Raw genomic sequence first — 16,287 nt, forward strand, 5'->3', positions numbered from 1 at the left:
AATCTGAACATTCGGTTGCTTCAGAATGTTGAAAGAGGAAGAATATTTCACAGGCACTGCCTTACATAGTATAAGCCATGTAAAAATATTTCCCTATACGGGTGATTGGCGATTGGTTCAGATCAATGACGTCAAGATTGACTTCCCATCGGTTAACATCTTCTGTTCTCCTGAACTGAGGGGTATATACATAACTATACGTTTCTGATGTTTTTTATTATTAAAGGAATCAGCAACAGGTGACCTCCAGTCACCTCTGACACCGGAAAGTGTTAATGGCACTGAGGATGAGAGGCTGATGCCTGATGCAACCCAGAACACAGACCTGCGTGTAGATTCTAATTCAATGCTTTTCCCTCACAGGTAAGCAGTGGCACAAAAGCCAGGATTAGAAATAAAAAAGGTTCCAGAATTGAGGTCAGCTAAGAGATGTAATGACTAGTAAACACTAGAATCCATAGGATCAGACAAGCCATTAGTGCATCTTCATCCATAATCGATGGTGTTTTATGCCCCCAACGTTGTCTTCCAGGCAGCGCTGCCACCGCTGACTTAAAGGCACCTAATCCTAAACCTAACCCCAACCCTAACCCTAACCCTAACCTTAACCCATGCCTAACCCTAGTGCCTTCCAGGCAGCGTTGCCTTGAAGACAACATTGGGGGCATAAAATACCAAGAAACTGACCCTGTGCTCTAGCCATCACCATATCAAGATAACTAGTATCAATAGTGTACTAGAGCTATCAATAATGAAACTTTTAACCAATAAGTAATCTCAAATTATCTATTTGTAAGGCAAGGCAAGGCAAATTTATTTATATAGCACATTTCATACACAGGTGTAATTCAATGTGGTTTACATAAAAAAACAAAGAGTTAAAAGTACATAAAAGCAGTGGTTGAATGTAACAACGTACAAATACTTTGTTACTGTACATAAGTACATTTTCCATGTATCTGTACTTTACTCAAGTAGAATCTATAGTGCCTACTTTTACTTCGTTACATTTTGCAGCAATTATCTATACTTTCTACTAGGGCTGTCAAAATAACTGATTAATTTCGATTAATTAATTTGAGAAAAAATAACTGATTAAAAAAAATAACGGAGATTAATCAATTCTGTATGACCTTTGACCCCGAGCCGTTCTAGTCAGTAACCATTAAACTGTAAAATGAAGGAGAGAGAAGAAAGTGTGCTGCCTAGATCATTGATTGGAACATTTACTTTTAAAAAATAAAAATAAAGTCATTTGCAATGTCTGCAGCAAGAATATTTGCATATCACTGGAGTTCTTCAACTCTAAAGTCGCACATCAATGCAAAGAAATAGTGTTGACATAGAGGGGAGTGTATTATGTCCCCTAGGTTATATCTGTGGCCTGAAATGCTTTGTATGTGGGAAAAAAAACTTATTCCCGAAGCACTTTTGAATTTATTTCCTCAGGATATTAGGTCATATCATAGATTATTATGGCCATTATTTGAACAGTGAATAATAAAAGAGTTTTTGAACTTAGATTCATTAATCACAGAGTATGTAATTAATTCGATTAAATGTTTTAATCAATTGACAGCCCTACTTTCTACACCACTACATTTCTTCAACACCATCGTTCCTTTCCATTACATTTTATGATCAGTTTTTTTCTCCGACAAAAGGCCTACCTGAGCGGCACACGTTTGTCTTACCAGTGGAGTTGGGTTGCAACCAAAGATTATAGAGCGCTACGTGCCCCTCTCTAAATCTTTGAACCGGCTTGCTGTCGACACAGATGAAATGCACCGAAGATTCACTTAGCCGTGGTCACATGACATTTTGAACCACGTTTCGAAGCAGTGTTTTTGAAACACTTCAAAAGCTCGACACTGATCAAGCTGATTTTAGGGGTCAGTTTCAAGCATCACATCCTTATCATAAAGACACCTTTCTCACAACTCACGCGTCTTATCTGTACAATCCGGACCAGCAAAACTGGCATTACGATCCACCTGAGATTTCCCTTGCCCACCCCGTTAAACTTCGGACTCTTGTGTTTTGTATTTAACTCGGCAGATCACCCTACTAGATAACCGGAATTATAGTCTCCAGAATTGTAAGTCAGAATGTAAACTGAGCCACACATGGTAAGCACAATTACATTAGCTTAAAACTAACTAGCCTAGTATAACCTAAAACTAACTTAATTAAAATGCCACAGCCCATAATGTTTTTTTTATTACAATCATAGACATTAAGCAAATACTTTTACTTTTAATATTTAAAGTACATTTTTATTTTTACTTTAGTAGAATTGTCATTGTGGTACTTTTACTTTTACTAGAGTAAATATTTATCCGGTTATTTGTACTTTTACTTAAAGCGATGGTTCGGAGTAATTTCACTCTAGGGTCCTTTGCACCATGACCCCGAGCCAAACACCCTCCCAGAACCTGTTTTCCCTAAGTCGAACCCTGGTCGAGTAGCGCTGTCAGAAACGAATGACTTTCTGCAGGCGCTAATGGAACCAACTTAGTATCTCGTAAATTACCCCACTAATAATTCCCAGAATGGTACGAAACTTCTACAATAGTACAACTATGTTCTTTACTCATAAAAGTACACCGGGAGTTTATTTAAATAACACTTGCCTGATAGCTTCTACAGTGGTCAGTGCTTCGATTTGGCCAGCTTCCCTCGCGGTCCGCGCGCGGGATCACGCGGTATCACGCGGTATCACGCGACTTTAATTTGTATTTTTCCAGTGACGCTACAATGACGCTGCAACAACCCAAACAACCGGCAGATGTCTGTGAGCAGGGTGTCTCGTAAAAAGAAATGGAGCCTGGAAAACCCTACACAGACTTCACTACAGACTTTAGCAGACTGGTTTAGAAATAATTTAATAGCCAGAAATATGCCTGCCCTAATAAAGAAATATTTGGTTAACTGCGAGTGAATCCCGTTTGCAGCCGTAGAAGAAACGCAGGACAAATTAAACATTCTGGTTTTCTCCGAGTGCAACGATGATAGACAGACATCATTTGGACAAAATATAGAGCATATTAACCTCTGTTGCTCAGCCAAATGCCTTCCTGTTACGTCCTGTTATCACAGAGTTACAGGCGATAAAAGATTTTTGATGGTCACAAGTTTACTTCATTATGGACTGTTCGTTATTTATTTAAGGGGCTACTGGAGGAGTTTTGGGAGCATTAGTCAAAAAAGACGTGACCTTCCCTCGCCAGCAAGAAATGTTTCTATGACCCTCCAAAGTGATTATGAAAAAACGCATGACCCTCCCCTTCAATTTATTGATGCCTTCTGTAGGCTACTGGGTCAGTTTGGGAGCTTGCATGCTACCACTCCTTTCTTAAAATGCCTTAAAAAGGCTGTCGTTTGCACAATTTCATAAATAATCACCGGGACCGAAACATAGCTTACCTGTCAACTTTTTCCGGGTTTATCACGTACTGTATTTTACCTTTTTTCCCCGTCTTAGGAGGAGCTGCAGGGCCATCGCAAGGGGGTGCGAGGCCCTGTGCGAACTTGACAGGTGCGAGGCCCTTTTCTTGCATGAAATCATGCGATAGCCTATTGACGGTGCATTTTAATAGTAGGCTAAAGGCTACACCAGCTTGTCTTTAAGAGGGGAAATTTTATAGCCTATAACATTAGCTGAGTCACATATTTGGCCATAAGCCGTTTATCATAGGCTATCACGAAACCAAACTACAAAGGCGAACACTTTAACAGGGGGAATTAATTGGACATGAATCATGCTGAACGCTATTTGTCAATGAGTTGAAACACACATGACATTCAAACTATTGATACATTGTGCACTATGGACACTGGTCTGTAGGCTACCATTGGACAAATAAATGACATTGACTCGCCATATCCTGAAAAAAAACATGTTCTTGCTTTTTGCCGCAAACTCAGCAATGAAATCATAGGCCAGCTTGCAGATAGCCTACGTCTTTTTCATTTCATAGAAGGGCGGATGGATGCAACCGCGAGGACAGCAATGAGTTGTTAACAGACATGAACCAAGACATATAGCCCAGCAGCAATCTATCTAAAATAACACATACTTGAAGTACCATTCATGATATGAAGTCGTGGGAAGTTTACATAATTTAAGCTGTCATTCGTCCCCCTTAAATAACTCTTGAACGGTTTTGTTCAGAGCTATACATGCAACTGCTTTCGACAAAGGACAGATGTATGTTACTAGTGACAAAATATTAACTTTCAGTGTTTTACGATGTCTTTGTCATGGGGAAGTGTTTTTCCCCATGCATTTATTCTAGGCTACTGTCAGTGACTGCCGCGAGAGAAGCGGGTTCTGTGTTGCGTTCATTTCAGTGACTGACGCGAGAGAAGCGAGGTCTCTGTTGTGTTGCGTTGCGTTCATTTATTTTCATTGGGCATGCCCTGCCGTGCCGTCCACAGCTCTTCAGTTCCGACAAAGCCGAAATTACTCATTTTGAAACAATGAGTGCAGGCTGCGCGTTTGTATGGTTATATTGCTTGACAGGGGGGGGGGGTACTTTGAGAACATTTCCTAATTCACCCGACACTAATATTCAACCGCCCGATTCACATTGGCTGGGGGGCAGGGGGGGCCATCAGACATTTGTGCCCAGTTAATCCGGCCCTGCCCCCAACAAATCCCACCTTCCCACCTCTGTGACAGCTTAAAAGAAGTCGAGAGGACTCCTAACTCACAGACCTATTCACAAACCGGTTTTGTGGCATTTCGCCATGTTTTGAAATCCTATGCGGCTACAGGAGCTTCCAATCGTGAGGAAGCAATTTTGCATTGTAGGCATAACTAACATGCAATAATGCCACCAACAACAACCAAAACTAGGCTACTCATTGTCAACATGTAAATTCTTATTCAGTTTTTTATTCAGTTATTCATCATCTTCCGTCCTTGTGTAGCGCACGCATTCTCAGACCTGTCACCTGCCACTCATCATCGTAAGGGAGGTGTTTGGAATCATTCCCGCGTTACAATCATCAGCCAATCAAGGTGGTCACTTCAGTCAAGCTCGTGCATGAGTAATAATGTCATCCATAGCAACGAAGACTCACTCACTCTTAGTCAAAGATTCTAGAGCGCTCCGCTCCAGAATCTGTTCAGGAGTTGTAATTTTTCCTTACTAAGAGTTAGGGATGTCCGATATTGGCTTTTTTGCCGATATCCGATATGCCGATATTGTCCAACTCTCAATATATCAGCCGATACCGATGTCGATATGTGGGTTATTTTTCCTCAAAACTAATTTAGGTAACATCACATATCTCCTGTTGTGGAATATTATATAAGTATTTTTCTTATTTTGCACAGACAATGTTAACATTTGGAAAGCCTTGTTGCATTCAAGGATGCATCCAGTGATGCATTCTTGAATGCAACAAGGCTTTCCAAATGTTAACATTGTCTGTGCAAAATAAGAAAAATACTTCAACTTAATTTAGGGAAAAAGTGCCATGTTTATTTTTTATTTTTTAATTGTCTCAAACAACAGTTTGGATTACACTGTCCCTGAGATAATCTTGACAATGCCCACAACAAATAGGGCAAATTTGACTTCTTCACAAATGATAAAACATTGTACCTGAACAACTATGAGCAACATAGCAGAATGTAAAGCCAACTAAAATAACAGGCATAGTGTATGACAGGCTACCCTTTTTCTGTGTTAAATGAGCCTGCATTTGTAGGATGCTTCATGAACTGTTTCTTTAACTAAAACTCAATCACCTTAATTGAATGAATGCACAAATATGAGTCAATTACAATGTGGCAAGCAACTATACTGCACAATTTTGAAAACATTTGTTTGAGCTACAAAAAATACTTCAGGCTTGAGGTGAAGTACATAACGGGCCATACCCACAATCAGGCTTGGAATTTCACCATTTTAGCGGCAAGGCCACTTGGCCTTCAGTTGGGCATATTTGGTGGGGGGCACAAAGGCCACATGTCAGGGCACCAAGGCCAAAGTTAACTATACAGTAGTAGGCTATAAAAATGATCAAAGTTGTATTCACTGCAGTAGACCTGCATCACTGTATACAAAAACATAAAACATGACATATTACATATAACTGTAAATCATCTGATCGATCATCTAATATTTTCAGTTATCTAGGCTATATTTAACATTTATTTTATATTTGGCCTGTTATGAAATCATGTATTGAACAATTTAAGCACAGCTCAGCTTTAAGAAACTCAAATAGCCTAGATGCATGCTTAGCATTTTGTGATCATTAAGGCTACTTTCACAAACTCTTACAGTCAGCTGTCCTCTGATTTACCGATATCTAGGCGACATTTGTAATATTTGTTTTGTATTTGGCCCGTTATGAAATAATGTGGAACAATTTAAACACAGTGTAAAACTTAAATCCCAAATTTGGAGACATCCATGTATGTTGAAATTTACTGCAAATTCAAAACGGGATTAGTCTGGAACGGTTTGAACGGACTGATTTACACCTTTCTGTTCGGTAAGGTCTGCTGTTTATTCTGATATATGGTTTGTCATATGTTAAACGAAGGGTTCTGAAGTATTCCACCGAGATGAATGGGTAGGGAGATGGACACAAAACCTTCAGTAGAATTTATGATTTAATGATATTATTTACTTTTCTCGCGAACCGTTCACCACAGCAATTAGCGGCTAACATCGTTTAAAAGCTGAGAAAAAGCTCTTCCATGTGATACTTGTGATGTCTGTGTGATGAGTAGGCTACTTCGCGAGTAGTTCAACTGAGAAGAATGGGTTAATTTGGACGCACTTTCTTGCGCTGTCACTTTCTCCGCTGCGTAATTTGGCCATAGGCTAAATATATATCGCTATTAGTAGGACGCAAAGCAGAATATTTAAAGAAGGGGGCACCAAGGCCACCGTGGCCTGTAAACCTCTGATTTTCAAAGGGGCGTCACGGCCAACTCAAGGGGCTACGACGGCCATGGCCAATTCCAAACCACAGACATAATGTTGAAACAGAGCGAGCAAGTTTGTTACTGCAGCCATCCACGCTTGTTTGTATGCTTCAAGACGCAGCTTGATGAGGTCATCATCTTTGCGCCGGTAAACGCTTCAGGAGCGCATAGGCACTATTTGGGTGTAACGCAAGCATTATTTTATCGGTTTTAAGGCAAACAAAAATCCGATAACGATATTAACAGATATTACATTTTTATGCTAATATCGGGCCGATAATATCGGTGGGCCGATATTATCGGACATCTCTACTAAGAGTAGGTCTGAAAGGCTTTGTGAATAACTTAATAAGAGAAACTCCTAGCTAAAATATTTTATTGCTATTTAGGAGTAGCCTACTCCTAGTGGTAAGATAAAAGGCTTTGTGAATATGACCCCTGGTGTCTAACCCAATGCATAGCCCATTTACACAAAATAATGGTCGAATATTAGGCTACTGATGATGTTATTTCAGAACATGCAGTGTGCGTAGGGCACCAAAAACATCTTGCTCGTAAAAAATCATCATACCGCACATTCCCATACAGAAAAATCAAGGGAAAAAAATATATTCACATATATGCAGCTACATCCAGCTTATATTTAAATAGATGGCTACAATATATTTAATACATATATAGTACAAGAATGTATATATGCAAGTATATGTGGGACCCAGCAATGTAACATATATGTGGATATCGTACATGAACATATATGGTGAATATATTCAATTAACTTATTTGCACACAGGCAGTGATGGGTGGGGTTTACAAAAAACCTTCAACTTCAAAATACGTCACTACCAACGTACTCTAAGGTCGTTGGAATAACGGTTAAAATGTTTGTTTGCAGCTTTTTCACTACATAAGCATAACTAACAGCTACTACTAGTCCAAATGTAAACCGTTTGCTCTGGTTAAGTGGATTGGTATGAGGGCAAAACCAGTATTTTGCCGACTGACTGCATTAATAGACCTAACGTTAATGAGAAAGACTTTTTCAAGGCTCTGGATGGGACAACATCTTGCTAGAAACAGTTATGTGGTGGAGGGGAGGAAGGCTCTTGGCCGGTTTTCGAGGCCATGGTGGTCAAAATTGCTGGTAAGTAGATCTTCATTCTATGCTGAATTGCTTTCATATAACATTTGCAGAAGTTAATGTCCGAATTAACAATGGTATTATTGGTGGAAGCTGGAAGCTAACCTTTGCTACTTTCTGTAACATTAACGTTAGCATAAATTAGCCAGCGCTAGCTTTATTATTTTACACCTGAAAGGGGATTGAACAATAAATTCACTGAGAAACGTTTGGACAATTAATGAAAACGACTTGTAATGACAGTGAAATACCAATTTAACCTGTCTCCCGGCCATATTTGGTAGTATATTTGCCTCTGGCATGTAGATTGATAGCTAGGCATAAATAGAAGCTAACTTATGATTTGTCATGCAAGACAGAAAATGTAACGGTTAACATTACTAGCCTAAGGTGTAGACATTCTATGCACTGTGGTTTAGCTAGCTAGCTGCTATTGTTGCATCATGGACAACACTTAGAGCTAACATTAGCTTTTAAAAATATCTTTTTTAGATAGGATGTAATGTGGTATGTGCTGGAGAGTATTAGAGTGGACGTGTAGAAATTGAAGACACAAGTACTGTGCTTAATTTCATGGAAATGGTATTGCAAGTAATGTGTTTTGTTTTTGTGCAACTACAAACTACTTTGTCATGCTTTGTGCACTGACATTCTTGCAAAACCATTCATACCCATGCTAAATTATGGAAATGTAAAAGTTGAATTGTATTGAAAAGGACCATGTATAGTCATGTAGTATATTTGAGCACTGAAACCCCTTTTTTTTACATTTTAGAGAGGGAGGCAACACTCGAAAGCTACATCAAGGACACCGCAGGAAGGACCAGAAGACCTGAGACCAAGATGACCCAAGCCCAACCCGTAGTATGCTTCACTGACAAATGTTGATGTTGATGCTTCATCATCACATAGACCAAAGGTAATCAAAAATTAATGTTTACTTATGAATATAACTTTTTTGTTAAAGGTCTATTTTCGAATGCAGAACATAACCTTTTGTTTCTGAGAATTTATACATTTGTTTGAGTAGTTTTGATCTTTTGAATGACAAGAAATTAGCTTCAAGCTACTGGGGACACAAAGTGAACTGAAATACCTTTCCAACCATATCTTTCTATGATGGTTGGTACAGCTTCCCTACAGTCTCAGATAGCAGTCTCAGATGGGAGACACTTCATGAGTGGGAATATCCCAGGACATTACATATTACGCGAGTATACCCTTTACCAACACCACTCTCATTCATGCTGTATATTCTGTTCACTTGCAGGTTTCAGAGAAGGCTGGTAGAGCTCTCTATGAGTGTGAGCTGTGGGAGATAACCCAGAACTGACAACCACCTAAAGAAGAGGTGGCGATAATGGCTCTCCAAGAGGAGGTTGTGAGTCTGAAGGCTTTTATTCAACAAGGTTTGTGTTTTCATACAGATGTGAACTTTTACATTAAAATGTACATGTTTAACTTTAATGAAATAGCAGCTTCTTGGTTGTACAAGTTTAGTAAAAATTTGAGAATGAAACTAACTTTTCCTTTCAGTGTGTATCTGTGTGCTTCTCTCTTCTGTGTATATGATATATTAGTTGTGTTGTCTTATTTAAAAGTGTTAGGCTGCCTGTGTGGACTGCTTCACATTTTCGCCTCACCATAGATCTTTTCTGTGTTAGTAAACTGTAACTATTTGAGGTCCTAATTGATTGTGCTATTTTTTAGGAGACACTTAGAGGGAATGCCTGGACCCTGAGAGGACTAAGACGATAATTGGTGAGTTTATTTTATTTGTATGTCTTTCTCTCCAACTCACTTTGTATTTATCTCCAATTATCGTGATAACACAACAGTGTTTCTGCACTTTAGCATCTGTATTTGTGTCACTAATGTTTTGCATGTTCTATTTGTATATGTTCTGTCTTATTCAGAGGCCACCCTGAAGCAGTTCCCAGGCCAGACACTCACTCCAGATTGCTGGGCCAGGCAATAAATGCCAAAGTGACAGAACTGAGGTTCCATAACAAAAACAAAGATTTTCAATAAAATAGAATAAAAGATAACAGAAGTGTTGTGTGTTTTTTCCTCTTTATACTGATACTATGGTTGATTTTAAGTAAACACAATAGTGAAATATTTATTGATCAATGCGGAAAATATCAAACCATAGTAGAATATGAACTATATTAGAGAAATATATGTCTGAAATATATAGATCATGTGATCAGAATCGTCATCAAGGGTCATGTGATCATGCTTCTTAGTGTCATATATTTAAATATATTTAATTATATGCATAAAATATAAGAAAGTGGCCAATATTGAATATTTACTTATATTTTGAAATATATTGCTACATACATGGAAATATATGTATTTAACATAGATGTAAATATATTTATTTAACATAGATGTGCTTATACTGGAATATGTTCAAGCTGCATATATGTGAATATATTATTTTTCTGTATGGGTTGTGGCGGGTCTGTTAATTAACCTACTTACTGTAGGCTGCGCAAACCACAGGCCTTTATTTTGGGCAAGCCTGCATTCGAGGCAGGCCTTCTGTTGAAGAATTTTATATAAAGCCTGCGCTAACAGTAATCCTCCTGCCCCCGATACCACAGCTGTGGACAGGGGCGTAGCACCAAATTCTGGGCCCTATGCACAAGTGGTGGCCATGGGCCCCCCCCCAACCAACCAACCACCGGCTGTAAGCATGAAGCATGAGGTTCACAACTAACTACTATCTAATCACACATTGAATTAATCTAACAACTCTTATATGTACTGTATAACAGAAAATAATCTTATTACCCAAGACTTCACTGAATTTCTGTTTTATTTGAAGAATGTTTAAAAGCTAGAACATGAAATGAATGAAAACACTTGTGGCTGAGAGAACAGCTATCTATACAAATTGAACACTTTTGGCTGAGAGAACAGCTATCTATAGCTAACTGAGTGTGATGCGTTTCACAAGTTAGCTTTGCTACTAATTTGACAGCCTTTCCTCATGAACTTATGCTATTAGCTCATAATAATTTTCGAATTAGTAGGCTATTGAAATGTTGTGGTAGGCTATAAATCAGGCATCATGTTATTTCTAATTTTGTGTTAATGCTGTTTTAGCACTGATAATCGCGGATTCACGGTGGTATTGAAGTGTTTTGTAACCTTCAGGAGTTAATTTCATTTGTAGACTATTGCTTTCACATTGGGCTCACCTTTCTTGGGAAAGAAGGCTGTTAACACTTGTTTCCCTCATTTCTTTTTTTCTCCCTTTCTTGCCTCTCTTTTCTTTTCTGGGAACCGGATTTAGCTTTTTTAGACTTAGACATCTTCACACCGTAACCGTCTGCATTGCCGCTTCGGCAGAATGAACGTTACTTCAAAAATGCGCCTAGCAGGGGAAGGCGGACTGAATCATTTCGTTCAAGGGAGAGGGTGCCTGCCCTCAAACAATGTTGGCTTAAACACAATTTAATACATCAATCAACTGATGCATTTACCCGAAATATTTGCATCTATATTATATATCTATATATTAGTTAATAACATTTATTAAGATCTTTAAATTAAGGAAATTATTTATTATTAAGGAAAATAAAATTCAACTCCTTAGGGGCCCTCCCCCCACTTGGGGCCCGAGTAATTTATTCCCACTTGTCCCCCCACTACGACGCACTTGGCTGTGGATAGTGTGGAATGTTCAAGTAATAACACAATCCAATGTGTGTCTCAATTGTCCCCCGCTGACCACCTCACACATTTCTCTAGATTTTGCAACGACCTTACATGACATAATGCCAAATGCCAGTTTTTAGGACACAGAATAATGTTTGTAATGATACCAGTTAGGCCTACGTTTAACAGTAACATACAGTGGGCATCGCTTTCAAATGACCACTTAATTCGCGCATTACGAGGCGTGAAGCTGCGTGAAGCTTTAGTACCACTTTCAGCCACTGTGCGTCGCTCTGCCACTGTACATCGCTCTGTCAGTAGCCTGACTGCCGCCCCTTCTGAAAAAGCAGGAGGCTAGGCTACCTTTAAACGTAATTGTTACCGAGAGGAATCCCAGCCTACGAAGTCAATAACAAAATAAATCGTAGGCTAATTAAACATTACCTCGATTAAGGCTACTTGGGTATGGCTTAAGGCTTGACTACACGGTGGTAGCGAAAATCGAAATCTGCTTTTGATAGCCTACCGGTGCCGCTCCACAAAACGAAAAAATATCTTAATTTGCTGTCTATGTTATTGTCATTGTTGGGGGTAACGCAACTACGCAAATCAAAACAGTGTCTTAATTTGCCCTACTTCTTGACTGCAATTTTTCTGTACAATAAACAAATACATCTGCTTTATGCCGCAGAATTACATTCATATTTGGCTGACTGCAGACGTGCCACTTCCCTCCCCATATTCCAAGATTAAGATAGTAGTCTATACAAAAAGCACTTCATACTATCATAAAAAAATAGTTAAAACGAATAGCTATTTGCAATTTGACAAAACACTGGTCCTCATTTTGCAAATGCAAGGACGATATGAGCCTGTTGCATTTAGTTAGATGTCCGAGACGCATAATGTTTGAAAACCACTGGCTCGTAATCACAATAATTTAACACACGACAGTTGGATAGTGTGAAGTAGTGGGTTGAGCGGTGGAGGCAGTCACCAGCAAAGATTGTTCCAGTATGAAGAAAGCTATTTATTTTTAAGCTGCCGGCAGGTGAACAGACAAGACAGACTGGTATATTTAACATTCAAAGTTTGCCGTTAACAAAATCCTTACTATCAGCAATAAGGTTGTAATTACACAAGTCAACAAACCTCTCACAACAGAGGTCCAGAATAGACTCAATTCCCCATTACCTGAACACAGGTAATAAAGTGAGTAACTCCTCCCCTCAGGAGTAAACCAACATTCATAAATCAATTAAGTGAAGGAATTACATTTCAGTAACAAAACCATGTATAATACATACAAACTTACATGTTGAACACGCTAATATGCCCACATTTAAATATCACAGCTCATTGCAGCTAAACAATGATACAATACAACACGGGAGCAAAACACCCCTCCTGGATGTGGTACAATCCACTTGTTGGCGCTCCTGCGTGAATAAGGAAGCCACAGTCAATGCGCTCTGCTTTGGCAGACATCGGTAATGCTGCAGGTAAGCTCCGCGATTAGTATGAAGTTCTCCTGTGTGAATGAATGGATGAGTGTGTGGAAAGCAAGGCTCACGGCATGGCGCGCATCATGCCAATACACCCGCAACCTCCCGCACTCGCTAACAATGTCAATTAAGAGTTGCATCGCTTCATAATGTAGTTGCCACGCTAGTATACCAAAAGTCCCAACCGAGTCACAGTTGCAAAGCATTCATACCCGATTCCTTAATATTATTTCACATAGTCATTATTAGAGTAGAAGTAAAACAGTCCACTATTGTTATGTAGCGCTCACAATGTTCATAAGCACTCAATAGCATTCAAAATGTTCATAAGCACTCAATAGCGCTCATAGCGCTATTTATAGTGACGGGGTGCATATCGCTCCGTCACATTACCCCGTCCTCAAGGATTTTCGTCCTCGAAAACCCGAGAAAGGTAGTCTGCTGTGATGTTCTCTGGTCCCGCTCTGTACCGGACTTCAAAGTTGAAGGGCTGTAGCAAGATGTACCACCGGGTCACCCTGGAGTTGGTGTCCTTCATCCGATGTAGCCATTTCAGAGCGCGGTGATCTGTCTCCAGGATGAAGTCCTTGCCCACCAGGTAGTATTTCAGCGACTCCAGGGCCCACTTGATCGCCAGGCATTCTTTCTCCACCGTTGAATACCGGAGTTCCCGTGGGAAGAGTTTTCGGCTGAGGTACACCACCGGCTTTTGCTGTCCTGGCTCCCCCTGCAGCAACACCGCACCAAGGCCTACTCCCGAGGCATCTGTCTGCACGGTGAATGGCTGGCTGAAGTCAGGATTCTGCAAAATAGGATCACTGCAAAGACAACTCCTCAAATCATTAAAAGCCTTGTCACAATCTTCAGACCAGGGAACTTGGTTAGCACTGGACTTACGAGTCAATTCAATTAATGGGGCAGCTCTATTGGCAAAGTTGGGTATAAACCTCCTGTACCAGCCTACTACACCCAGGAAAGAACGCACCTGCTTCTTTGTAGTTAGTCTTGGGGTGTCTAGAATGGCACTTACTTTACTCAACTGGGGCTTAATGGTCCCCCCACCAATAACATACCCCAAGTATTGTACCTCACATTGAGCCATGGCACACTTATTTGGATTCACCGTCAGTCCGGCTGTCTTGATCCTCTGCAGAACATCCCGGACATGGGTCAGGTGATCTTTCCACGTCCGACTGAAGACCACCACATCGTCAAGGTACGCTGATGCGTAATCCCGGGCCCCCTCCAGTACCCTATCCATAAGGCGCTGGAATGTAGCTGGCGCCCCCTTTAGGCCAAAAGGCATCATAGTGTACTGGAAGAACCCGAATGGAGTTCTAAAAGCAGTCAATTCCTTTGTGCTGTCTGTCAGGGGCACCTGCCAATATCCCTTACTCAAATCCAGGGTAGTAAGGTATTTGGCGGCCCCTAGCCGATCTATTAGTTCATCAACCCTGGGCATAGGGTAAGGATCAAAAGCAGATATTGAATTAAGCTGCCTAAAGTCCATGCAAAATCTCAAATTGCCATCTTTTTTAGGAACCAGCACAACTGGACATGACCACTCACTGTGGGAGGGCTCAATGATCCCCATCTCCAGCATGGTCTCCACTTCTTGTCTGATTTTGGGAAGAAGCTGAGCAGGGATGCGATATCCTGGCAGTCTCACCGGTCCAGGTGCCTTGAGCCTGATATGGTGCTGAACCAGCTCCGTCTTCCCTGGCATCTCCGAGACAAGCCCCTCTGGTATACACGCCTCCAGCTCCTGTTGATGCCCTGGGGAAAGATGAGACAGATCTAGGCTCACCTCCTGTCGTTGTTCCACTGGGAAGAACTGCTCGTCCTGGTCCTCCTCTTCTTCCACTTTCCTGGCCAAGAGATGATGCTCCACTGTTGCCTCCCGCGGTCGCCACTCCTTCAGCATGTTAATGTGGAAGATCTGTTTTTCTTTTCTTCTCCCTGGCATGCTGATCTCATAAGTGACAGAGCCTACCTTGCGGATGACTGTAAAAGGTCCCTGCCACTTTGCCAAGAGGCTGATCTCAGTGGTCGGCAGCAACAGTAGAACTTGTTGGCCTGGCTTGAATGAGCGGTCCCTCGCAGCTTTGTCGTACCAGCTCTTTTGAGTTGCCTGGGCTGCCCTCATATTCTCCTGGACCCGCTCTGCAAGATATTCCATTTTGTTGCGCATTTTCAGGACGTACGACAGAATGTTCATACCTTGCTGTGGCTGCTGGCCTTCCCATGCCTCCTTCAAGATGTCCAATGGCCCCCTCAGCTGCCTTCCATATAACAGCTCAAATGGGGAGAAGCCTGTAGAAGCTTGTGGTACCTCTCGGTAGGCAAACAGCAGGTATGGTAGCCATTCATCCCAGTCGGCTCCTGACTCTGCAACAAACTTGCGCAACATATTCTTCAGTGTCTGATTAAACCTTTCCACTAAGCCATCAGTCTGCGGGTGGTATGGTGTAGTTTTGATTCCCTTAATGCCTAAGTACTGATAGACCTGTTTCAGCAACTTGGATGTGAAGTTGGTGCCCTGGTCAGTCAGTACCTCCTGTGGAATCCCCACCCTTGTGACCAGTTGAAGTAATGCATTGGCTACTTGCCTTGCTTTAATTTGTCGCAGAGGAAATGCTTCCGGATATCTCGTGGCGTAATCCACGATCACCAGGATGTAGCGGTTGCCTCTTCTGCTCCGTTCCAGGGGACCCACTATATCCATCCCAATTCTCCTAAATGGTACCTCAATGATAGGCATAGGGATTAGTGGTGCTCTGCAGCTCTTCCGGCCTGGCGCTGTCAGCTGACACTCCGGACAGGTCCTGCAAAACTCAATAAGATCTGAGTATATGTTTGGCCAATAAAACCTTCTGGCCACTCTTTCCCATGACTTGTTCTGCCCCAAGTGACCAGCCCACGGTACCGAGTGTCCCAGCTCTAGCACTGTAGATTGGAGTGATTTAGGTACAACAAGCTGCTCTCCCCCATCCCCGTGGCGATACAGGATACCCTGC

General features: G+C 41.1%; 1 protein-coding gene and 1 long non-coding RNA gene across 4 annotated transcripts in view; both read left to right on the forward strand.

The window, feature by feature from the left end:
- homer1 (homer scaffold protein 1) overlaps positions 1 to 16,287 on the forward strand; it is a 177,472-nt gene that overhangs the window by 133,010 nt on the left and 28,175 nt on the right. For all 3 annotated transcript variants that reach the window (XM_076284908.1, XM_076284909.1, XM_076284907.1), the window contains one exon: positions 227 to 363. In XM_076284908.1, coding sequence (XP_076141023.1) covers positions 227 to 363 — 137 coding nt within the window. The remainder of the gene's footprint in view (positions 1 to 226; positions 364 to 16,287) is intronic.
- LOC143123462 (uncharacterized) lies at positions 8,238 to 10,158 on the forward strand. Its single transcript, XR_012986831.1, has 4 exons — positions 8,238 to 9,012; positions 9,364 to 9,502; positions 9,804 to 9,854; positions 10,010 to 10,158. It is a non-coding gene; the product is annotated as an uncharacterized LOC143123462 (long non-coding RNA).

The sequence above is a fragment of the Alosa pseudoharengus genome, unplaced genomic scaffold, assembly GCF_046254945.1.
Source record: "Alosa pseudoharengus isolate Yale_2024_CS ecotype anadromous, Long Island Sound unplaced genomic scaffold, YU_APseudo_1.1 YU_APseudo_1.1_scf_14, whole genome shotgun sequence".
In the NCBI taxonomy this organism is placed as follows: domain Eukaryota; kingdom Metazoa; phylum Chordata; class Actinopteri; order Clupeiformes; family Clupeidae; genus Alosa; species Alosa pseudoharengus.